General features: G+C 43.1%; 4 protein-coding genes across 4 annotated transcripts; 2 read left to right on the top strand and 2 right to left on the bottom strand.

Annotated features, from left to right (window-relative positions):
* The first annotated feature begins 1,734 nt into the window (after nucleotides 1-1,734).
* tmem64 (transmembrane protein 64) lies at nucleotides 1,735-13,498 on the top strand. Its single transcript, XM_047019797.1, has 3 exons — nucleotides 1,735-3,257; nucleotides 6,579-6,734; nucleotides 8,440-13,498. The coding sequence occupies exons 1-3, from the start codon at nucleotides 2,562-2,564 to the stop codon at nucleotides 8,623-8,625; spliced, it is 1,038 nt and encodes a 345-aa protein (XP_046875753.1). The 5' UTR covers nucleotides 1,735-2,561; the 3' UTR covers nucleotides 8,626-13,498.
* Nucleotides 13,499-14,682: 1,184 nt separating this feature from the next.
* tdp2b (tyrosyl-DNA phosphodiesterase 2b) lies at nucleotides 14,683-18,148 on the bottom strand. The gene is made up of 7 exons (XM_047019796.1): nucleotides 17,839-18,148; nucleotides 17,568-17,689; nucleotides 17,200-17,385; nucleotides 16,888-16,979; nucleotides 16,648-16,766; nucleotides 15,925-16,095; nucleotides 14,683-15,423 (listed from the first exon to the last, which is right to left on the bottom strand). The coding sequence occupies exons 1-7, from the start codon at nucleotides 17,986-17,988 to the stop codon at nucleotides 15,130-15,132; spliced, it is 1,134 nt and encodes a 377-aa protein (XP_046875752.1). The 5' UTR covers nucleotides 17,989-18,148; the 3' UTR covers nucleotides 14,683-15,129.
* Nucleotides 18,149-18,244: 96 nt separating this feature from the next.
* Nucleotides 18,245-20,248, top strand: acot13 (acyl-CoA thioesterase 13). The gene is made up of 3 exons (XM_047019801.1): nucleotides 18,245-18,425; nucleotides 18,628-18,812; nucleotides 18,957-20,248. The coding sequence occupies exons 1-3, from the start codon at nucleotides 18,342-18,344 to the stop codon at nucleotides 19,114-19,116; spliced, it is 429 nt and encodes a 142-aa protein (XP_046875757.1). The 5' UTR covers nucleotides 18,245-18,341; the 3' UTR covers nucleotides 19,117-20,248.
* Nucleotides 19,339-24,091, bottom strand: c4h6orf62 (chromosome 4 C6orf62 homolog). Its single transcript, XM_047019798.1, has 5 exons — nucleotides 22,582-24,091; nucleotides 22,114-22,290; nucleotides 21,812-21,937; nucleotides 21,252-21,386; nucleotides 19,339-20,633 (listed from the first exon to the last, which is right to left on the bottom strand). Exons 1-5 carry the CDS (start codon nucleotides 22,708-22,710, stop codon nucleotides 20,508-20,510), a joined length of 693 nt encoding a protein of 230 aa, XP_046875754.1. The 5' UTR covers nucleotides 22,711-24,091; the 3' UTR covers nucleotides 19,339-20,507.
* Between the last annotated feature and the right edge of the window lie 6 nt (nucleotides 24,092-24,097).

Genomic DNA, 24,097 nt, shown 5'->3' with positions numbered 1-24,097 from the left:
AATATGAAGAAATATTACAGCTCAAAACGAGAAGAAAGCCTTCTCATTGTCAAACAAAATCACACATTTGACAAGGTTTTCTGTGATAATGTTTATGTTCTACATGTGCCTGTGTTTGCTTCAGATCCTGATGAGAAACATCTGTCAGAGAAATAGCCTAACATAAGCCTAATGCTTTTGCTCAGTTGCACAGTTCTTGCATCTTCAACATTCACCAGTATGGTAATCTGTCTGGTGTTGTCTGGGAACCCATGTTCTTGTCAAGGCTGTCAGGGCCAGTTGTGTTTTGAGGAATAAACACACTTACACTTCAGAAAAGAATTGTGAAAGAATCCAGACCCAGCTAGATGGAATTTGGGAGTTTTATTGCTCTAAAGTGGATTCTTAATCAGAAAACAATTTTTTATATTATATATTTTGTATTTTATATATTTAAATTGTACTCTGAGTGCTGTTCTGTACCCTGCTGCTGTTGCAAACTGCCTTTTCCCCGCTGCGGGACAAGTAAAGGAGTATCTTATCTTATTGTTGACTGAATCTCCACTGATTGTGTTCCAAACTTTGAGAACACAGCAGTACAGGTTTATGCCTTGGTCACCTATACTACGCAGCATAGTTATATTGGAATATGTTATAAAGAATATATCTGTTTCAGACAAACAACTACTATCACAAGAACAAAGGGACTATCCTCTCAGTGCATTTTGAACCAGTGATGTCATATCTTTCATCACCAAGTGCTTGCTGTTGCTTTTCAAATGTAGTTAAAACAGTTTCTTATTTATTGGGCTGAGACAAGCAACTTTAGACCAACAGCTACCTCTTGTGGGGCTTTATAGTAACACGGCCAGATATCAGTTCTAAAGGCTAATTGTTTCACAGTCTGTCATTTTATATACTTACATTACGTTTAATCAGACAATTATTTAGCTTGAGAAAATCTTGATTACACTAGGCCTACATACTGTCTAAATGTGACTTACGATTATAAGATAAGCAGTAGCTATACACCCGTCTACACTGAAAGAGGATGTGGGTATTGAAGAAAAAAAAACATTCGTCAACATAACAGTTTTTCTAATTTTCACTCTAAATATAGTTCTTGTTAGCTAATGCTGGTGGACTATGAGTGAACAGATAGTCCAGCAGTATCAGCATGGTTCTTGACTCGTTTTGAAACCCTTATCGGTGTCCCTGGAACCCAGTTTAGTTTCATCCTCTTGGTGTCACATGTACTCAACAAAAACGTGATCCGTTATTACTTCACAAGATCATGTTCATCCTGTGTACTGTGACGTTGCATTTTTCCATGAACTGTGAAACACCAAGATCACGGTTTCATAAAACATGAAAACACAACCCTTACCTACAGTTACTTTATTGAATTATTGCTAATGCTATCAGAAAGTAACTTACGAAAAAAGAAAACATACAGTATATATATACAAACATGAATAGGAGATCATGTAACATAGGCCTAATGAAATAACCTTTTAAACAAATGGATTCATGAATGCATAGTTGGATAGATATGTCCATCCCATCAATGACGTATGTGCAATGCACTTGTGTGTGCTGTTGGATCAAAATGCATTACAGAGGTTTTGATGTGAATGCAAAAAGCTAACCTCTGGAATATACATAGACTTAGATATTAAGGGGATATAACTTGCCTTTCTCGCGATGCACATCGGCCCTAGTGATTGGTTAGGAACAGTTAGGGTCACATGGGTACTTGGAATTCTGGGAGACAAACAGTGGTCGGTATGAATAGCATTAGCGTCAACAGCAGTTACTACTACGGGTGCGCGAATATAGACACAATCGGCTTCAAAACAAGCTGGCTCTGTCAACGACTTTGTCACTCTTGCTGTCACTTTGCCCGGGGAAGTGTACTAGAAGGTCAATTTCAGTGTCTCGAACGTTGAAATGGAAAACTACTTTCAGCAGCAAACGGAAGACTGGCTAGCTAGCTAGCCAATCTTAGTGGAAGAACTGCTGGCAATAATTTATGCAAAATAGGACTGGAGAGTATCAAAAGTTCAAGTCTTCCACGGATAACCGACGTGTGCAATCGCTGTCTTTAAATGGGTTCCTGAATTTCAACACGATTTTTAGTTTGTTGAATAATTGATTTGTCCGTTTTCCAAATTAATTGATCCTGTTCAACGCTCTGATTCTGTGTTGACAACTGCGAGATGGCATGTGTCTAAAATACAGCCCCGTTACAAGTGATTTGATTGACATGCTTTGTAACTCAGATACATTTAGATTAACTAGATGTCGGACAAACTATTGGGCTTGCTAACGAAACATGAGAAGAGGTTGGCTTATTTCTGATACGTAGCTAGTCGACTGCAACAGGCGTCCTCTGTTTCTGGGGGCTATGGGTGTCAATAAACAGCCATCAATAGCCTAACCTGTTCTCAAATATTTGACAATTATTCTCTTTGGTAAACGGGCGGGTTTGAATCAGAAGTCTCATCCTTCGCGTCCAGGGACACCCACGCAACATTTATCTGAGCGGCGCTGTCGCCTTGGATCGATTATCCTGGGCCATCATGTGGACGTCGGGGTCCACGACCCTGCAGCACTTTGTTAAGATCCTGAAACATGCCGCGGGTAAAGGGCAGATTCAACTCAACCGTTGGTTGCATAGGACATCCACAGATGATTGCGACAAAATAGACATATTGATATGCAACGCCTTCGATGAGAGAGGAGCCGTAGGAAAACCTGACGCGGACACAGAAATCAGCGACACAGGGGTTTCATTTACTGGTGACTTCAGACACCCGTGTTGTATTACTACCTGCTGTTTCAAGAGCGCCCTGCTCGCTTGCATTTTGACTGCTGTGTGCTTCTCTTCCGTGGCTCTCGTGCGCCAATACCTCAAGGATCTTCTCCTATGGGTCGAAAGTTTGGACAGTTTTGTCGGAGCCTTGCTGTTTATAGTTGGCTTGATTATCGTTTCGTTCCCTTGCGGATGGGGGTATATTGTTCTCAACGTGGCAGCGGGCTACCTCTATGGCTTCGTACTTGGTATGGGACTAGTTATGGTGGGAGTTTTGATTGGGACCTTCGTGGCGCACCTTGTGTGCAAACGGCTATTGACTGACTGGGTGCTTAACAAGGTCGGGAACAGTGAGCAACTCAGCGCCGTGATACGAGTTGTGGAGGGTGGAAGTGGACTCAAAGTTGTGGCCTTAGCAAGACTCACGCCGATACCATTCGGCCTCCAAAATGCAGTTTTTTCGGTGAGTAGGCTATTGCCATACATTAAAAGTACTGATGTTCTTGGTCTTGTATCCCACTATATGAAACCAGCATCTAGTCTTAACGTTTCTCCCCAGGGGCCATATAGGCTATGGTGTAATACATGGGATAAATGTTTGACATTCCTCAAATTAGTTGCACCCTCCCGATCTTCTGAATTGGACATTGTATGGAATAACAATTATGGAAAGTTGGATTGGCACAATTCCCTTCATTCACAAGTAGCCTATAATAGAAACTCCATAAGCCATATGTCTTAGACAGTGACGTGTGCTGCAAAGCCTTCCAGCTATGTTCTGTACACCCGCACCACCTGAAGGGTTAGGACATTCTCTCAATTCATCTGTGGCACTTGACAAGCACGGTGAACAGGTTGAACAGTATGTGACATCGTAACGACTGCGAGGCCCACACAAATATTTGCAATAGCTAGGTGGGTTTTTAATGGTGGACATTTTGAACCAGTGATGTCGTATCTATCATCACCAAGGTTGGGACATAGTTCCTATTCCACTTAAGGAACTCAACCTCCACAAACATGCTTACTATGCTCACCACCTAATAATTTGTGTTTGTATTATTCATTAGAAAATAAATGATCATAAATAACATTAATACAAGAAATAGCATTGTTTATATTTTAATGGATAGAAAAGCCCAATGGTCCACGTCAGAAAACAGAATATGTCACATGCACAAGAAGAGAAAACAGTATTTTTTTATGGTTTCATTTCAGCCAAGTTTCTCTCTTAAAACTATACTCGGCAGATCCTCTTGATCCTGTGTGACTGATTAGCACGTTCCCCTTTTGAGTTTGACTAGCCCTACTTGGGGGTCAGATGGCTGAGTGGGTAGGGAGTCGGGCAATTAATCAGAAGGTTGTTGCCGTGCCAAATGACGTTGTGTCCTTGGGCAAGGCACTTCACCCTACTCGGAGAATGTCCCTGTACTTACTGTTAGTCGCTCTGGATAAGAGCGTCTGCTTAATGACAGAATGTACTACTTCAGCCATGGGTCCTACGTGGAGCCCTGAACATGAGGCACATAACAAAGCTCCCTGTTCAACGGTAGAATGTCACACACCAGCAACTCTTGCTGAACCTGCTCTTTACGCCGGTTAAATTCAAGGGCGGGTTGGTGCTTCACTGGCGGGAAGAAAGAGTACTGTACGCTTACGCTACCAACGACTGCTCAGTCCTGTCAGGCAATCCATTTGACGGGTTAAGGTTACTTGGCCTGATGGATAGGGGTTTGTGAGGTGAGTAGCTTGTTAGCAAGGCATACCTAAGATGGCAGATCAGTACCCGTCCCCCCTTCCCCCTCCCGTTACTTAAAACACCAAACGTCTGTTGAATGATTTAAATATGTCAGAGTGCCGCCAGCCCAAACCCTATCTGCAACGCTCCTCGAGTAGCTTGCTTTACTACAACCAGCGTTGCTGTAGCCAGCCTACCCACAGTTTAACGCTATTTTAGTCTACAGAAGACGTGTCAGAGGCCAGGCCGCACCAGGCTACTGCCTTCCCGAAAACACGTTTGTGAGGAGAAACCCTGCAACGCTTCAGTTTCGTCTCCGAGCCCAAGGGAGCCAGAAACCTTGGCCCCTCCCAGATTCTTCCTCGGTTAGCCATCACAATGCTTCTTACCCAGAGGCATGTGTCTGTCTTCTGTTTGGATGAAACCCAATCATAGGTGGGGATTGTATTAGGATGCACTCAGGTGCGAGGTTACGATGGAATTCTCCCCGTGGCGCCTCTACCCTTGGTGAGAGCTTTCTGTAGACGGGGCTACATTTCCAATGTGCCCCCCTGTGCACTTTTTTGCTGAAGCGGATAATACTGCTACGGTAATCTAAAACGCCATAGACTGCATGGCTAGCAAAAAATCCAAACTGGGCCCAGGATGAGAGTGAAGCACATATTCAGGACCCATGCTGTGTATCGCATTACACGATTACACGTCTGCATCCTCCCACCAAGCCTCGTCCATCTTCCGTAGATAATGAGGCGATAAAGGAAGGTGAATTCATTAGCTGAATTATAGTTCTACTGACGGGGAGGAATGGTTTGCTTGGCCTACCATGTCACCGTGGGACAAACTCCCTCAGTCAGTCAGGCTGCCTGTGCTTATTATACACACCATCTATCCTGTTCCCAAACCATTTCCCGCCTCAGTTTCTGGAAAACGACTAGGCCTAGGCTAAACGTGTCTCTTCTGTTGGGAATGTTGTGGGAATTTCCTCAGTCAATTTTGCCACCCCACAAGATACATTTGCCCTAACTCTAACGGTATATTAAACATTGATTGGGTGCCTTATTTTGATCTGCTGGTTTGCATAACCCATGGATTCAGAGTTATTTTCTAAATAGGTGAACTATACCACCTAGCCCCTCCCCTCATCCTGCCCCTCCCCTCACCCAGCTCCAGCCTCGGTCAGAGCCGAGACAGCTGTGAATGCCTTTCTGAAAAAGACTCTCTACTGAGCATGTGAGCTTTTAGAGCCAGAAGAGAGAGAGGAGGGAGGGGGGGGGAGAGAGAGAAGAGAGATGAGGTGGAAGGAAAAAGAGGTGGAGAGAGCGATACATCAAAGATGTGTCTAGTTGGTGAATTCTTCATGGTTATCGTATCTGAAATTAATGCTCCCCAGGTAGTGTAGGTTTGGTTACTTCAACGCACATGTGCCCTCTTGTCGCCTAGCCGTTCACCTGCTAGGCTCAGCTACAGCGATAATATATTCAGTGCCAAGGTCAGTCAACACACACACACTTCCAGGAGGTTCAAGGGTGCTTGAGGCCCAATACCAAGTTTATATTTAGGATTTGGTCAAGTATAGAGAAAGAACCAAGTCCATCCAGAGAATAGAGAGTGAATTGACTCATAATTGTCATTTACGCAAACCTCTGTTTAGTGAGTAACCAAATAGAATCAAGTAATCATTGTTGGTGTGTGTCAAACAAGTACTACACATATTGACATATAATTGTATATTCAAATTTTACAGTAAAACCCACATCCTTGGGGCACCTTGGTGGATCAGTCAAGTGTGCGTACCATGTAGGCTAAGGCCTTACCACAGGGGCCCAGGTTCAAATCCAGCCCAGGCCAAATCCTGCATGTCCTCCCCTATCTCTCTCCCTTACATCCCCTGTTTCTCTTCACTTCATCTGTCCCAACACAGCAGACATACCTCCAAACGTCTAGCCTTAAATCCTGCGTTACTCTCCCAGGCATGCTAGTTCTCGGGTGGACAGCCAAACGCCACAGATGTGGGTGTTGACACATGATGTGCTTTCTGTGCACCAGATCACAGACGTGTCCTTGCCAAACTACCTGGTGGTCTCATCCATGGGCCTGCTGCCCACCCAGCTGCTCAACTCCTACCTGGGCACCACCCTGCGCACCATGGAGGATGTCATCGCAGAGCAGAGCATCAGCGGATACTTGGTCTTCAGCCTGCAGGTGAGCGGGATTTTGTGTTTCAAAAAATAAAGAAAAAGACATTCTCTGTAGATTTGATGTGAAGAGAGAAAAATCTGCCACCTTTTTTGTTGTTCGTTTTGAAATGTTGAGAAACCTAGAGAAAAAGTTAAGCTATGGTTGGGATTTTTTGGTGTCCTCTCCGGTTTTCTTTTGTTGCTGGGATACATTAAGCTCATTGTGCACATCTGAGTTGGTGTCAAAATGAGAAAAAGTACTCCTTCAGTGTTTTCAGCTTTGAGAAAGGAATTTCAGCTCTCTTCCCCAAACGCTAAAATAGCAAAAAATACTGCACTGGGCACGTTATCTGATCCTTAGCAGTTAGCTTTAGACGGGTATCTGTGGATTTCATCACTTTATGTCTTGGGTAATGACAGGCAACAATCTCTTTAGCTATTCATTTAAATAATCTGCCAATGTACTGTCTATTTAGGGCCCAATATCAATTTAATTCACGTTTCTAGTGTGTTTACAATTGAATGGTAGCCTAAATGCGTAGTTTGTCACAAACAGGCAGCTTAGTGTTTTGGTGGGCTCAGCTCTCCAGAATGGCTTTGTGTTCGAGGGTTTCTTTGTTGCCTTAAATGGAGGTGGATCCAAAATTGAACAGCCTTCTTGCTCTGCCCATTAATTAATGCACGCCATATGATTTCTAGGATGTTCCAACCGATTTCTTGAACGTTCCAACAGCACTGTTTTTGTCCCGTGTAAACTGAGTGAACCCAAAACTTCAGTCGTATGTAGGGCAATCTGAAGAATGACGCTGTCAAACATACTTCACCAAATTCTGATGTCTCCCCCCATCTCTCATCCACTCTAAGACATAGAGCACACACACACACACACAAATGACAGGCTCAGCACAGATTTCATCTGTAGAGAGCCTCTCCCTGGAGCACTGGAAAGGTTGAGCTAGATGACTCGTTCAAGGGCACAACGGTTGCGGCCCGGTCTTCATAAGAGCTCGCAAAGCCAGGAATCTGGCACACCTACAGATATTTACACCTGTTCAAGTCTGTGCAATTTGGCAGTGTTCAGTAATCCAAATGTGACTTAACTGAAGCAGCTGGCTGTTAGCTGGCTAGCTCTGTAAACATTGTGAAACAGTGCTGTAGTTTGTTCACCTAGGTGACTCCACAAACAATGTATATGTTTGATCTACTCGACGGACAGTTGTCATTTCTATGCAATACGGACTTGAGTGAGGCCCTATTCAAATCATTTGCTCAGAGAAAACTATGGACTTTCTGTCTGTGGCCACACCCTCTTAAACAGTGTCTCCACCTGTTCCTTTTTCTTCTTTTTTTTTTCTCTTCCCCCAGCCCCATAGTGTACTCCATGTACAGTACTGTTCAATACTTTCCCCTGCGCCCATACCTTAATAAGCCGTAGCAAAAAACAAACAAATATATATATATTTTTTTTTATAATACTGTCTGCTTTTGATTGAGTGATCTATGCTTGTTAAAGATGGTGTAGGAAATGTTGTTGAGAAGCAGTTTTTGTCCTATTTGCCTAATTAAACTTCACACCTTGATAGCAGCCAATACATATAAAGGTTGTGACGGTAATATGAAATCAATCCCACATCTATGGCCGTCACGAGCTTAGCTTCTATTCCAAACGATTCAAACCGAGCTTTAACTGTGAGGACATGTGACCAGATTCACTCATCTCTGTCCTCCAGATCATCATCAGCATTGGGTTGATGTTCTACGTGGTCCACCGCGCACAGGTGGAGCTCAACGCCGCCATCGCCGCCTGCCAGATGGAGCTGAAGACGTCCCACATGAACGGCAGCTCCACCAATCACAGCGGCTTCACCTACTGCAGCAAGAGAGCTTCGGCAGGGGGCGGGGTCAACGTGGTCTGAACACTAAACCGGCATTGGGGGGGGGGCGAAACTGAAGTGTTACACACACACACACCCCTCCCCCTCTCATGTAATGGACGGGTAGCGAGGTCGTACTACGTTCCAAGATGGGTGGTTGTGTGGATCTGGGCGGTTTACGGCAGAGGACTGCAGAAGTCGTTTGTAAACCAGGTGGATGGTGTGTTTTCTTCACCATTTGCCCACCATGGCACCTCCCCCCCCATCACAGCCAATATCCAGGCTGAGGTCTGTGGATAATCTCTTTTAAAGAGCGGGACCATGGTTGATCAACAAACTGGTATCCTATGAGCGATGACTTAATGGTGTCAAAAGACATACATTCGTTTTTTTGGGTTTGTTGTTTTTTCCCTCCTCTCCTTGAAACTGGACTTATCCGGCTCTGTTACAAGGGTCGTTATGCAGTTAAATAGGCCTCAGTTGAGTATGTAATTACAACAATAGGCATAACTGCTGCCTGATAATAATATGAATGTGTAACCTAGATCTTTTTACAAATGTACCAAGGAGATGTCATTTTTAGAAATGCCTACTTATGTGCTGTGCATATTCCAGCGTTTTCTTGTTTTTCTTCATTTCTTATTATTTTCGATACATTTTTTAAGTCATTTAAAATCCATTTCTGATTTGCAAAATTGAAAAAAAGGTATTATAAAATTGGGGTTTCTATTTTGCCGTTTAGTTGAATTCTCTTTTATGTTTTAAAGTGTCTTATTACTAAGATAGACAGGAAAAAAATGAGAGGGGGAAATGTCTTTGTAAGCGTTCTAGCCAACCGAGTTCTGCTGGCTAAGATCACGTCAGACAATTTGGCCTGTCTGTCCAAGATTGTTTCAGCAATAATGCTGCGCTGATCTAGGAACAGATGGGTAGGAGTGCAAGGTTCTCAGTGGGACATTTTTTAATGTTCTGCCAGGAAAACTGAGTGCAGTATGATTCACTCTACTGTTAGCGCAACCAGTCTCTTCTCCTCTTTGGCAATAGGATTCCTGCAGAAGTGAAAACGGCAGCCATTTCTGGTCTTTAGAAAAGTTCTTTAGTTCGAGGGAAGCACATTTTCTTTCGGTTGTTTCGTTTTAGGCTATTTAGATTCTTATTTTGAAAGTTTCAACCTTTTGTGGGCTGTGTGATATTTTGTTTTCATTCATTTTGCTGTGCAATACAACTATACAATGAACGGCATGATTGTCAATTTCAATGCTGTAACCAAACACAAAAAAGTTTCCTCCATGCACACAACGGAGATATTTAAAATTCTGGATGTTCTCCTCACATCATGAAGACTAAAGCCTGGTGATGTGACAAAACTGTTAATTTTCTACGTGCCATAAGGTTTATTAACCCTTTTTGAGTCAAGGGTACACGTGACTTACTACTTAGTTTATTACTATGTAATTATCTACATATGATTATTATTTCCATGTCAGGTTTGATTTGGAAATCCTTTCGGACACAACTATAGATTATCCATAGATTTATTTGTACAGTCGACAAACAATATTTTTGATATTGAAATGTAAAGCTGGGTAAGGATTGGTTCATTTAGGTGGAGGCTTTCTTGGAAATGGTGTCTGACAATCAAACAGGATATGGACACAATGAATGAATGTGATCATGGTGTGTATCAAATATATTTTGTATTCTATCGTGTTGCTGCTCCTCAAACTGAAAGGTTTGATTGAGGGAATATTGAAAAGGGCTCCTGTTTTTTCCCCATCTCAAAATCCTGAGTTTTATTCTTCTTGATGGCCACAATCTTTTCCCCATCCTCTTATTTCCCTACTCTGTTCTTAAGACAGCACAGACAGTCAACATGTTCGTTAAACACATTCCCTTGCCGTTTGTTCCCTCAAAACCGGTTAAATTACTTTGTATGCTTAATATATTTCATGGAATGTCCTCACTTTTCTTCTGTGGTTAAAAGGACCCCTTTCTGTCAGAATTGAGCAATAACGTATAATAATGTAAAAGCGAGCAATCTTTTTATTTGTATTTGTATTGTTCTATGAACCAAAGTCAGTGATCAATTGGATACAATTCAAAGAGTGATTTACTCCATTTTTTTAATTAATAGAAATCATATTTGAGTTGATAATTCCCCATTTTTCAGCTCCCAGATGACTACAACTTCAATTTGAATCAAGTTCATTTTCACCCCGGCACTTGTTCCTGCAGAGGATGTGTCCTAACATTCCTAGGCTTGTGCAACAACAACCTGCCTGTCACCTCGTGCTGCCTATCTGACATGTATGGACACTTAAATGCTGCCTATGACTTGGTAGTAGATTAGATTGTTCACTAACCATCAGCAAACTGTCAAGCAACCATTCTCCCAAACAAACTCTTGATTTTTGTCACTGATCTACTTTAACAGACTGTTTGGTTTATGAATATTTTTACATTATAAGGCTATTTAACATTTTGAGGCCTATTCAAATAAAACGTGAAATGTTCACTTTGTTGAGGGGCAATAACGAACTACTCTGCCAAGTCTAATGCAAAAAAAGTTAAAAAAAAAAAAGAATTTTAGATCATGATTTGCCATCATGGTGTTGCTTTAGAGATGTTTTTTTAAAGCTTTGGTCCTTCATAGGTTGACTCTAACATAGACATAGTTATGCAACTACAGATTTCTATGGGAAGTCTTTCATAGACACCCTGCAAAGCCCTTGAATCTGAGATCTCTTAACTGTTCCTTTGATAAAATAACAAGTTAAATGTCAGATCAAGAGCCTGCTGGTACTATGAAACACTTCCCCCCACCTGTATCAAGTGCATTACACATATATACTGTATTTTGTAATACAGAGAATTTTACAGTGTATTAATTGATATTTATCGCTGTACTATGCTTGTCCAGTGTTATTTATGAAAGGAGGAAATAAAAAGCTGTCACTTTCTTAAATATGTGGTTTTTGTTTAGTTCCAAAATACATTTCGTTTATCTATTCCAACTGGCTTCAAAGTTCGATGTAATCTATTGCAACCTTGCCTTGTGCTGATTCTCTGGTCAATGATTTACAGAGGTCAAGTGATATTAAGTAACATGAGTCATCTTGTCTCTCAAACATTGTTTACGGAGTGGTGTCAGTTTGTGTCAACCATAGAAACGGGATTTTATGGTTATCTGTAGGGAACATTTTGACCAGCTGCGATCCTTTAAACAGATATAAAGCCTCATAACAGCTCACTCAGGTCAGCAATGTCACGCTGGTTATCAGGAACACATCTCATTGCCATAGCCTACATACAATTGTCAAATTAATGACGTCCATATAACAGGGGCTTGAGATGACTCAATATATTGTCGCGACTCAATACAGGCCTACAGTATGAGACGCTGTGCTGGATTACCGCTGGCGCGTAGCGACGGTGCGCACGAGGACAGTCCTATAGTCGTTCTCACACTGCAGCTCTTCTTCTAACGCGGGCTTCTGGCGCTGCTTGTCGGAGCGATTTCTGACTGGGGTGCTGATGAATGCGGTTGTGGTGGGATGGAGCAGCAGAGCAACACAGGCAACACTTAGGCATGCCCTTGCCTTGTCTTTGACAGCTATCGAAGGGGGTCATTCAGCATTGGGGGAAGGGTAGGCTTGGTGGCTTGTTATGGTGTCAGTCCAGGGGGTATGTTTCCAAACATTTTTGTGGCAGACAGAATAGCTTCGATTGGGGGCCTGAGAATGGCTGTGTGTCTCTTGATGCCAGACAAACTAATAAATACACACAAGTGCTGCTTGGCCCTGCAGCCATCTGCCTTGGACTTGAACTGCAGACGAACATATCCAGTCCCCTCCCAATCATAAGGACAGCTGCCAGTGTAAAGGTGAGCCTTGATGCTAATCCTAGGTAATATCTTTCTCATTCCTTCACATGGTTTGGCTGCAGAGTTCCAATTGGCAGGCTGGCCCTCTAATACTGCCCCTACTGTGCCCAACTACATTACCCACACTGCTCTATTTGGAATGAAAGGGCCCACATCGACAAGGACACTGACTTGCATGATGCCATTAAGAAAATGCGTTACGTTGCACTGATGGCAATGACTGAGCATGACACGAAAATACATGTTGTGCTTTCTTGAGCCAGGGTCAAGGGCAACTCTCTGAAACAGCTGGCAAAGACAAACACGAGGGAAAGTAAAGTAGCGTTACTTGTTCAAAACACAACTGTGGCAGGCTGAACGTTTTCAGTATCGTGGCTGTAAAAGGTTGATAGGTCCTGACAGAAGGCTGTTACTCAAGTCTGCTGGTTAGTCACGTGACCGTCCTCCTGCCCCAGACAGCTGCTGCCTCCATCTGTATCTTCCAGAGACCTTGCGAGTCATCCCTCCCCTCTGCCCCAGGGGTGGCTGCATGGCAATGCAAAGGAAAAAAGTATACCATCCACCTGAAACCTTTTGAAGACATTATTTTGAATGTGTTCTTGCAGGGTTCCGGCAAGATTATCTTGTCCTCCCTGAAGCCATTTTTCTTTTATTCTAAACATGATTGTTGGTGCAACACTACATCCTACACAAACAAATCTCCCACTTCTTTTTAGAAGGAAATTCTAATACTTGCTATGTCCAAAACTAAGCTTAGCTTACCCTCATTGTACTAAGATTGTCCATCTCTAACCTTCTGCTGCTTGGGTTTTAAGAAATGTTTACGACCTTCTTCGATCTTGGCACCAAAGGAACTTCCTCTGTTCATCATCATGGTGGAGAAGAGGTGCATGGCTGAAAGGGGACAGGGGCTTGTTATGATGCCTTCTCTGAGGCAGTCACAACCATGTCCTCCCCCGGAGGTCAGCTCGTCTCTGAGGAATGGGCGTTAATGCCAACTGTCTTGCACTCAGCGGCCCTCCCAAATGTCTCTGAGCACTGAGGGGGACACCACAAGGACAACATGGGAAGAGGTTTCTTGACAAGGATCTAAGTCATCTTACTGGGGGGTCACTTCGTGTAATTTATAATATTATAATATTATCCTTTTTGTGTTTGTTTTTTTGCGAGGGGGGGCAGGTTCATGTGATGCTCAGTGTGGTGTGTGTGCTAGAGAAATTGACTTGGTACTGACATTGTTGTGCATTAACTTCTATTTACAGTCACCCCTAATCCCATAGGACCACTAAATCCTAGAGCTTCTAAAGCAAATACAATATAACTTCTGAATATAGAAACACCATGGCAAAGTTTAACCTACAACATACTGTGTCTAATTTGGACAAGAGCAAAATTGATTCCTTTACATCTTCTGTGATTTAATCATATTCGTGTCTGAAAGAAGATCTTCTCACAGAATATATGACCTTCAAAATCCAGGAAAATTGAGAATGAACATCAAGCATCAAATATCCATAAGGGGCTACAAAGTCAAGGACAGTATTAAAAAAATGTGTACTTAAACAAAAATATGAATCTGAATGAAGCTATGAGCTATAAATATGATATTGTATTTGTATTCAGGATTTACTAATCTTGTGTTTGAGGACAACCGCTACTTTACTTACCGTAAAGCTTCCAATTGCTGTTATTTTTCGAAGTTGACCTTGCAAAGAAACAAAACGCTTGATTGTAGTGCATGTCCTGTAGTACTATAAATTACAGTGGCTTTGTCAAATACTATTTAAAGATCAATGTGACACTATCACCTTTCCATACAGATACTGGCACCCATGCTGTTTATTTACCTATACTGCACTCTAGTGGTCTGATGTTGTAAATGAATTGCACTACAACCCTACCTTGCAACAAGACATGGCTTCAACATGCTGGTTGCTGTACTGTCTAATTGAGAACAGATCAGACCATACACCCCAAGGTGGCTCAACTATGTTCACTTTAACCCACACCTGAGGGAAAGTAGGCTACAAGTATGCCAATTAAGCTGCAGATTAATGTTGATGTGGATTTGAAGGTGTAGAATCTGTGGATTTGAATCTGAAATGTGTGTAGATCTATTTGTTGGAAACAAAAATGACCCAACACATCCTGCTGTTCCATCTGCCTTACTATACCAAATGAAGTCAGTATCTTACATCATTTGAAAAATGAATAAATAGGTTCGATTCATATTTATTGAAATTCACTCAATGTAAAAGCTTCCCATTCGATGCTGCAGTCATTCATTAAACATATTGACATTACCTATGCCAGGATCTTTACAGGTGATATACCAAATATTTAAAGGTTACCCAATCAGTCCACTGCAGAGCGCATACTTACACTTAAACCTTTTGCCAGTTTATGAAATGTTTAGTCTTAAATGAGGGATCAAGTCAGCAATTGTCTTAAATGGATGTCATTATACTTTACAACTACCTCCTGGGTCTGCCTGAAGGTTACTTCTAAAAGGCACTTTCATGGGAAATAACGGAACGAAAGTACCGTGCCACAGGATATCCCAAACACCACCTTGGAAGGCACATGCCTTTGGATATTAAAACAAAGCTCTAGTCTTCAAACCCTGTCACAACACAGGGGGAGGGGAGGGGGAACCCTGGTTTTCAGGACTGGCCGACAGTGAAACTACAGTAGATGCCCCAGTGGTCACTGGTGTAGCGGCCGCAGTCCAGCTTCTCCTGGCCCAGAAGGTCCATGTGGTCCGGGGCCAGCAGCGGGGTGCGGGAGCCCTCCATGGCCGGACGCAGGTAGACGCGGTCGAAGCGACAGCGGCTGACGTAGGGCACGCTCTTGTTGCTGTTGGCCCGTGTGTCCCAGGTGTAGCGGCAGTGCTCCTGCTTGCCCAGGCGCTCCCACACGTCACTCACGCCTGCGGGCAGGCCGCCCACTTTAGCCACCTGCGACAGACACGGCCGAGCAGGAAGTGAGCCGGCACACGGTGCGAACGAGTGTTGTCGGGGGGGGGGGGGGAAAGGATTTGCTGTGACGACTGATGAGTGCCCAATAGAGTGGTTCCTCTTCTCGTGTGTGGGGCTGCATAACGCGCCTAAGGGGATGTCGTTCTGCCCCAGGCGGGGGGAGGGGGAGGGCCTTGGGCGAGGCCTGGGAGAGAGCTAAAAGCGTTCCCACAATAGGTAGCTACTTTGACTGGCTCTATGGACAATCAGTTGTCATGTCAGTTCTATGTTTGTTATCCTCTGATTCGACAGAAACACCTGTTCTGAATCCTGTTCAATGGCCAAATGCAGTATATTAATATTGCTGCAGCTAGCTCAATCCTGTGCAGGTTAACCTTCGTTAGCTACTGCACCAGGTAAGCTAAATCAAGCCCAACTAGAACCATTTCAAGATATTAAGATGGTATTGTCCCTTTAAGTCTGAAAGGAGTGTTTACGTACCTCCGTGTCTCTTAGGTTAGTGTCCCCTCCGAACAGGGCGGTGACGTGACCAGGGGCTTCTTTCATCCTCTTCAGCACCACCTTCAGCTGTTTCATACGCTCCTCTGATTGGCCTTTACAGCTCTCAAAGTGTGACGTCATCAAGCAAAGCTCCTGACCCATAAACCGAACCTGTCCCAGACAAGGGATCGTGTCATAGTTTCATGAGAAGGGGACTCATCCATGTACGGAATTGTTTCAACGAGTGTGTAAACGATGAGAAAACAGCCCTCTACTTTCTGTAGAATATTGTGTGTCTCTCTCTCTCTACTGCTCAACACACACACACACACAACAACAACAAAACACTCGGATTCGCATCAAGTTCTCAAGCAGGACTCCAGTGAGAGCACACGCCTGCAGCCACAGCCACATGTGCCAGCCGGTATCTTTCACTGTGTAAGACTCGATTTTCTCTACCTCACTCTGTCTATTTCTTTAGAGAATACTAAATAATGCTCTAGAGAATACTTCCAATTTATATCCATCCTTTGTTAGAGTACTATCAAAGTCTCCCTAGTAGATAAAGTTAATTGATCCAACCGACATACAAGCTTGACTTCTTGAATTACCCTCAGGGTCAAAGTCACACAAAACCAACAATCCGTCACATAAACACACACCAAGAATAATCCATTTCTGTTTGACTATTCCATATAAGGCCTCACTCTGGCAGTGACCAACCTGAGCGATAAGGAGATTTCTCATCATCTGGCTGCTTGGGTAACCGACAATCTCACTGTTCAGGAGCTTGACTGTTGACTTCTTTAGCATCAGACCAGTGAAGTAGCCTTCTTCACCTCCTAGAATTCAGTATACAAATAGATGGGGTTATTACGGTCTATATGTTTTGCTTTGTTACGGGCCTACGCAGGGGTCTTCCAAATAAAGATAATTGTGGTCCTTATATTTTCCTTGTCTTGCCTTCAATTATTGTGTAGCTGACAGCGCGTTTCTTCAAGTACTGAACATATTGTGGAATAAGCTCCTGTAGTAACACCACGTCAGGTGTATATCTGCGGAAAAGAGGATGAAAGAGAAAGTCATGCTGGAATAGACAGATCAGCGTTTTTATCACTGTCAAAGGTGGGATTCTAAAACTCTCAAACTCAGACATTAGCATTCAGTCAACTGAGATTTTATGCCAAACACTAATGTATCTTGTTCTAGCAGATACATTTAGTGGGTCCCAGCTGGACATGATCAGTAAAATGTGCAACCAATGGTGCCACTTACAGGGCCAGGTATGAGCACAAGCCTCTGGCTCGATCGCCCAAGTTATCCGTGTCGAGTCCATCTACGTTCCAGGTGATCAGGGACAGTTTGCCGTCCAGTCCCGGGTCCCTGGGTGATTTGGGTTCGACTTTAGCTGCTGTTGACTTACTACTGGAGGAGGCAGGTTCCTCTTCAGTCAAGTCAATGCTGCAGGATTTAAGAGGCAAGGATGTCATGGTAGGCCTATGTTACTGGGGATGCTGGGCGTATGCGTTTTAAAACGCATTTGTTTGCTTGTCATAGCATTACAAGCTGTAATACTGCCCCCATGCAATATGCCCCCATGCAATATGAATGTTATAGACTAAATGATTGAATCCAATGCTTACCAGTCTGCTTTGGTGTTGTCAACCTTCTGTCTCTTCACTTTGGGGCTGCTGTCCCATTCTGGGGAATCCGCCACTTCAAAAACAGCCTCCATGTCAGCCTCAAAAAACGAGTTCAACGCTCTCTGGAAGGCAATGGAAGAAGCAGTTTGGCAAACTTTAGGTTATTGCTTTATTACTTGTCTTTACTGAAAAATACTGTCGGCTATTTGATGACGACAACAATGTGAACATGCTTGCTAGAGATCTGACGAGGTAGTTAGAGTAGATGTACCTCCATTTCCCATTCATTTTCAGCAAGATAACACTGAGCCACGGCGCTATCTGAGCCTGTGATTGAAGCAAACTCCTCACATAGACCTGTTCTTGTTTCTTCCACCGAAGTTTCCACCGACGGTTTGACTGACTCGGTGACAGCGCTCATCTTTATCTCTAAATTGGAAGTTCACATAGACACAGCAAAGTATCATTGGTAAATAATGGTTTTCGCTTGAAGTGTACCTGCCAAAGCAGTCCGATTAAAACAACAGATGGAACCAAGGTTGGAAGACTATTAAAAACATTTATTTACATTATAATTTACTTGGTGTTACACTTTGTCCTGTGGTGAATAAAAATTACATTTTTAGAAAGAAAAATTAACAGCCCGACGGTGTGACGAAATAAAGTAAAGTGGAACCATATTGAACGTACGCGGAACGAACACACAACAGAACGGCGTTTGCCAAAAGGAAATCAACTTACTGAACTTGACATTGAACACTTTTGGCATTGACGATGGTTTCCCTATCTTTGAACTCGTTAAAACAAATTATGAGGGCTATGGTTGATAGTCCTGGGTTTGATAGAGTGTTAAGTAAGGTACGTTCCCTTCACTATTTAGCGACATAATTTGTGGATAGATGTTGATACTGCACACTGTTTGCTGCTTGCTAGCTCTGTCAGTGAAGAGCTGTGGTACTTTCTTGCTGGATTACATCTGACAGGGCTGTACACCATTTCATATGAATCAAAAGCTTTTCCGAATGTGCACACTTCAACTAGTATTGTTTCTCACTCATAGGTAGACATTGTGTCAGCTACTCCGGGCAAGGTGGTTTGCGAGATGAAGGTAGAAGAGGAGCATACAAACCGAGGAGGTACTCTTCACGGGGGGCTGACAGCCACGCTGGTCGACGTCATCTCCACCACTGCAATCATGTACACAGAACGTGGAGCGCCGGGAGTTAGCGTTGACATGAACATAACGTAAGTTGAACATGTTAACTACGAAAGTATTTTGTCTCCACATACAGTGGGGTTATATTATATTCAACCCATATTTCCTGCTGTATGTTACCATGCATTACAAAACAGTGTTGAGAATAACAAAAAGCAACAACATTTTGACAGGTACATGAATGCTGCCAGGGTTGGCGAGGATGTGCTTATCACTGCCCAAGTGCTGAAGCAGGGCAGGACTTTGGCATTTGCCACTGTGGACCTCACAAACAAGTCCACAGGGAAACTTATTGCACAAGGCAGACACACTAAACACCTTGGTAGTGCCTAGTTTACCGACTCATGTCAGTAAATCACCATATCATATAGTTCTGTAATAAAGCATGTACAGTGATACAAATCTTATGTGCCTGAAAACTGTAAATACTTGTATACACAATAAATGGACAACACAGTAGCTTTAAATGTTTTGCACTGTATTGGTATATGTTCAGCAGTGTTGATGTAAGAGATTGAGAACACAATGAGGAATAAACCCAAGACATGACCCACCTTAACCCTTCAATCGAACATGTTTAATCAAAAAAGCAAAATTAAAATGTGCTGACCTGTGACTCACACACCCATTGACATTTGCACTGCAACAATTAGTTCTTATTTTAGAATGTTTTCTGGCTTTCTAATTATGGAATAGAACAATCCAAAAACCCATTAATTATCTCAACAACCTTTGTTCCATTGTTAGGTACATTAGCTTTAGGTATTAGTTCCTCTGTAATCAATTCCCCATAAACCCACACCCAGAAAAATTAAACTATAAACAAATGAACCCATCTGATTTCAGTAGCTTGAATGTTTACTACATGAATGACTTGTAACAACCTTCAGAATCTAAACCAACATATTTCAACCACTAGGTCTGCATCACACCTTAGACGAAACTGTCCCATCAAGTCATTCATAGATCTTACCAAAGCTCTGCATGGTTTGTCTCATAGTAAAGCAATGACACCCAAAATAAACATTCTAAAATGTCCAGCAAAAACGAAGGCGGTTAAAGCGTAAGGAAGCGATACCTACACCAAATGATTCTTGACAAATATTTTTCATCTTGTTTATGTCTGCTACACAGGAGTTTTGACGCCTATGCTCATCTGTCCCCAAGACTTTTCAGATTGCACAAACTGTAAATTTCCAACCCATTTCCCCTCCTTAAAACATTACAGTGATGCTTTGACAATCCTGTATGACAACATGGACAAGAGAGAGAGTCCACCATAGGAGCAGAGTGACGACCTGTGTTTGTTCCTGTTTTGATGCAACATAAAGAGTTCCTTCGGTGACTGGTTTTGTTTACAGCACAGCTCCAAGAGAACAACCAACCACTCAAATCAATGTTTGTGCAGGTTCAGATAAACCAAAAACAGATGAATGGATGAGGGGGGGGGGGGGGGGAAGGGAGGTAGGAAAAAAGGAGAAACAAATCCCAGAAGGAATTGGTACGAGGAGGTGGTTTGGGTTGGGTACACCAAACAAACGGGATGGAAAAATCAGCATCGGGAGGATGGAAACTAGTGGTAAAACAACCAAAAGAGGGATCCAAGCGCAAGTTCAATTCTATTAAATGGAAGAATGGAGATGAGATAAACTTGCTTCAGTAGCTTGGGGGTGGGGGGAGGTTAGCAAGGGAGTCTTCCCTGTGTGGCTGGGTGAAGGAGGCCCCTAGTCTGGCATGTACGGACGCAGGTGGTCCTCTATGTTTCCCACCCCCCAGCAGGTCAGCTGGTCCTGGGGCAAGTACAGGCATAGGCTGCACAACTTGAAAACTGTGGCCTTGGTTTTTGGAGTCTGGGTGGTGAAGGCGAGAGGAAAGACGGAGAGAAAATACAAAAAGTAAGTTGTTAATATTGCCATGGAAACGGTAGCAGTAAGGCCAAGATATTTCCTTGGCAAAAACGTTTTCTAAAGAGCCAGAATTGGTACAAGTGGTGTTTTCACTGATTACTGTTTTTGCACAAGCTCGATTGTATGATGGTGCACTCTACAGCCGCTACTGGAAACATTTCTGACAAGTCAATAAAATCAGCTCTGATACACGTTTCTAAGTTTTCCAATGGCTAGGCCAAACTGTTACTGTCAAACGCCACATAGTTAAGAAGGTCATTAAAATGTTTATAACCTCTTTAAAAAATACATAGTCAATCTTTACTTTATATTGAACATGTTTGCATGTCAGAATGCCTTTTAAAGGCTCTTACCTAACGAGCCACTAGACAACAGCAGGGTAGTTAACGTCAAGCCCCGAGTGACCAATTGACTCAAGTCAAGGCTGCATTGTCCTTGCAATCAGAATCCTAAGCTCGTCAACGCAATGTTCCGTGACGAATGACAACAGTTCTCCAAACAGCCTGGGTGAGCCCTTTTGCACATGGATACTGGCCTGTACTTGTGTATGGAGGGACTGACCTGTAAGTGCTGTCTATCCATGAAGAGGAACACAGACTGCGCCGGGTTGTTCATCACCATCCCAGCCTTGTCCTTGCGTCCCGCAGCGTGCAACAACTGCTTCTCGTAGTCTCCGTGATGAAATTCAAACTTGGCCTGTGGAGTCAGAACAACAGGATCCAGAGACTTAAGACAATTCCTTCAGTCACGTTTTTCACTGCGGCGCCGAGGCGCTTCCATACCTTTTCCTACCGACTGACTGTTTATTGGTGCACATGGGCCTGGTTAATTTCATTTTTTTTTTTTTTGCAGACGCTCTTATCCAGAGCAACTTACAGTAAGTACAGGGACATTCCCCCGAGGCAAGTAGGGTGAAGTGCCTTGCCCAAGGACACAATGTCATTTGGCACGGCGGGGAATCGATCCAGCAACCTCCTGATTACTAGCCCGACTCCCTCACCGCTCAGCCATCTGACCTCCGGTTGGCTAGACCAAGCCGAGCGACTTGAGGAGCACCAGGGCGCTGTGCCCGATGCCACAGAGGATAAGCAGGTGGAAGCAGCCAAGCGTCGGCGTCCTACCTGAACAGGCCTGTAGGGCTCGTCGTCCGCCCCCTTCCATCTGGAGAACAGGAGGCAGACTATCTTCTCGATGTCATTGCGCGGCCAAAGGATGAAGTCCATCTCCTGAGTGCAACCAATGACATCCTGGGACAAAATACAAAAACAGGCAAGGTGTAAGGACGCATTGACCATACAAGCAAGAGCCGAAGTCACCATCAAAGACAGATTGAGACAGACGGACGGTGGAAAGGATTTGGATATGGCCAAAACTGGAAGCATGTTTTTTTTTTGCGTGGCTTGAACGCTCGTGGGTGACTTACCCTACGCATAGACTGGTATCGCGGAGCGTGCAACTGCACAACGTCTTTTTGCAGGAGCTCTATGGAGCTCTCCAGGGAGTAGCTGGAGTCCTGCACACCTCTGAGGATGTTCTCTTCATAGTTGTTGGTCATCACCGGAACCACTTCGGCAACCTCAAAAAGTGCAGACTTCTTTTTCTGGCCAAGCAGAGGGGAAAATTATTGTTAATGAAATGTTAACATAAAATACAAAATCACAACATTCTGGGAACATAATTAACATTGTTGAACTTAAAAGTCTTGATTTGTTTCTCTTGCCTGTCAGCTTTTAAATTTAAATGTTTTAGAGAAGATCTTTGGTTCCTTTACTCTGAACCTTCTCAGATCCTAACTGGGAATGAGTCAAGGAAAGACTTTGGAAATTCAGTCAATGTCCCTGTGCTTTTCATAGACTAGTAGTAGACTGTACTTTATCCTTCTAGGACTGACCTTCTCTTTGAACACAAAGGCTATGTAGATCTTGAAGTCAAACTGGTCTGCCAAAGATTCCCTTTTCTTCCGAAGCTGAGCACGGAGTCGATTCCTAGTATGATTTCTTCGTGAGATTGGGTCCCCCATGGTTAGATTTTGATGGTAGTGGTCTTTTTCCAGAATATTTGACTATAATTTTCAGTTTTGTCTTTAATTTAGAACGATATAGCTAGCTACTTTGTTGAAACAATAGCCTATATCTAATGTAATGCAAGCTCATCAAAATACCCACAAACTACCAACTGAAAAAATAAACAAATGAAAAATCCATCTAAGTCATTTCAATTTTTTTTTAAGGGAATATGCGCAGGAAGGGGTGTTTGATCTGTTACTGACTACATTTCTCTTCAAGTTCCTTAAGAGACCATGTTGTTAACGCATAAAGGCCAATTGAACTTTAATTTAACAAGTCACTAGCCACCGGGCTACAGAGAAGTTTTAACTGAAAACAACAAATTACATTTAGTTGCACTTTTCCTTTGTTACTGACAGCAACAAAAATGATAACTACTATCAAAACCCATATTAACACTATAACTTTTCCTTGCTAGTGAAATAGAATACACAAACTAGCAAGCTGACAAATCCTCTATTGGGTTCCTCTCAAAAAGTCGTCCATGGCTTGCTGTTTGTTTATTTCTCTGAAGAGAACGCGTTATGAACGTGTTACTGAATGGTTGGGGGTACAGACAACCATGGCAGGTAAATGTAGATGCCAGGAGACGTTGGCACCGGATAACAACATTGAAGTCTACACAGTAGCTTGACATTTCGGGTTTTTACTGCCATTCAATTGGCCCTTGGCCTAGGCTGCCATTGTCGATACTCATGATGACGGCGTATTTAGCTGACTAGCCAAGTTGAGCTAGCTAGCTAGTCTAGACATACACTTTCAACACTAACTAGTTAGTGACCCAGCTGGCTAGCTACATTGTATCTTCAAACTACTTGGCGTGACTGAGGCCTATACACGTCTGGCTAGCTAGCGAACAGTCATCTTTCGTTTACATTTTCTGCCTTGTTCAATATGGCTTGGTATGCGATGTCGACAGACTTGCACGGATGACTGGCTAACTGTTGTTGCTCGACGTCAGCATTTCAGAAGATATTTTCATTCTTTGTCATTTTTTCTGACAATCTCGTCGAGAAAATCAGATATATTGCCAACAACAGAATAACAATTTGTCACAATCGGTTTCACGAGCTGAAGTTTCGAGGTATGATCTGCGGCTCGTTCGTGCTTCTTTTCTTCAGTCGTCACAACCACCAACCCTGCATGCCATGTCAAGATAAATTGACAAACCAACTGAAATCCTCCGTTCTTTCAGTCGACACACGGCGTGGTTTGTCTCCCGGCGGACCCATATTTAACGATGATTTGTCAAATGTTTTGTTCGGTTCCACCGGAGTGTTTAGCGCAGGGTAATAACGGCTCGACTTGTCGTTGAACAACCTACCCAAAATGGCCGAACAG

Source organism: Hypomesus transpacificus, chromosome 4 (assembly GCF_021917145.1).
Source record: "Hypomesus transpacificus isolate Combined female chromosome 4, fHypTra1, whole genome shotgun sequence".
In the NCBI taxonomy this organism is placed as follows: domain Eukaryota; kingdom Metazoa; phylum Chordata; class Actinopteri; order Osmeriformes; family Osmeridae; genus Hypomesus; species Hypomesus transpacificus.
The sequence above is the reverse complement of the archived record's forward strand: the minus strand, read 5'-3'. Positions and strand labels throughout refer to the sequence as shown.

What these genes read in the sequence shown, in the direction of transcription:
- tmem64 (XM_047019797.1), top strand. Translation starts at nt 2,562, where the DNA reads ATGTGGACGTCGGGGTCCACGACCCTGCAGCACTTTGTTAAGATCCTG. An exon ending in TCCAAAATGCAGTTTTTTCG is followed by an intron (nt 3,258 to 6,578) that starts GTGAGTAGGCTA and finishes TCTGTGCACCAG; the next exon opens with ATCACAGACGTGTCCTTGCC. An exon ending in ACTTGGTCTTCAGCCTGCAG is followed by an intron (nt 6,735 to 8,439) that starts GTGAGCGGGATT and finishes TCTGTCCTCCAG; the next exon opens with ATCATCATCAGCATTGGGTT.
- tdp2b (XM_047019796.1), bottom strand. Translation starts at nt 17,988, where the DNA reads ATGAGCGCTGTCACCGAGTCAGTCAAACCGTCGGTGGAAACTTCGGTG. An exon ending in GACAACACCAAAGCAGACTG is followed by an intron (nt 17,386 to 17,567) that starts GTAAGCATTGGA and finishes TAAATCCTGCAG; the next exon opens with CATTGACTTGACTGAAGAGG. An exon ending in TTGTGCTCATACCTGGCCCT is followed by an intron (nt 16,980 to 17,199) that starts GTAAGTGGCACC and finishes TCTTTTCCGCAG; the next exon opens with ATATACACCTGACGTGGTGT.
- acot13 (XM_047019801.1), top strand. Translation starts at nt 18,342, where the DNA reads ATGGTTTCCCTATCTTTGAACTCGTTAAAACAAATTATGAGGGCTATG. An exon ending in TTGATAGAGTGTTAAGTAAG is followed by an intron (nt 18,426 to 18,627) that starts GTACGTTCCCTT and finishes TCTCACTCATAG; the next exon opens with GTAGACATTGTGTCAGCTAC. An exon ending in AGCGTTGACATGAACATAAC is followed by an intron (nt 18,813 to 18,956) that starts GTAAGTTGAACA and finishes ACATTTTGACAG; the next exon opens with GTACATGAATGCTGCCAGGG.
- c4h6orf62 (XM_047019798.1), bottom strand. Translation starts at nt 22,710, where the DNA reads ATGGGGGACCCAATCTCACGAAGAAATCATACTAGGAATCGACTCCGT. An exon ending in GATACCAGTCTATGCGTAGG is followed by an intron (nt 21,938 to 22,113) that starts GTAAGTCACCCA and finishes ATTTTGTCCCAG; the next exon opens with GATGTCATTGGTTGCACTCA. An exon ending in TGGATAGACAGCACTTACAG is followed by an intron (nt 20,634 to 21,251) that starts GTCAGTCCCTCC and finishes TTCACCACCCAG; the next exon opens with ACTCCAAAAACCAAGGCCAC.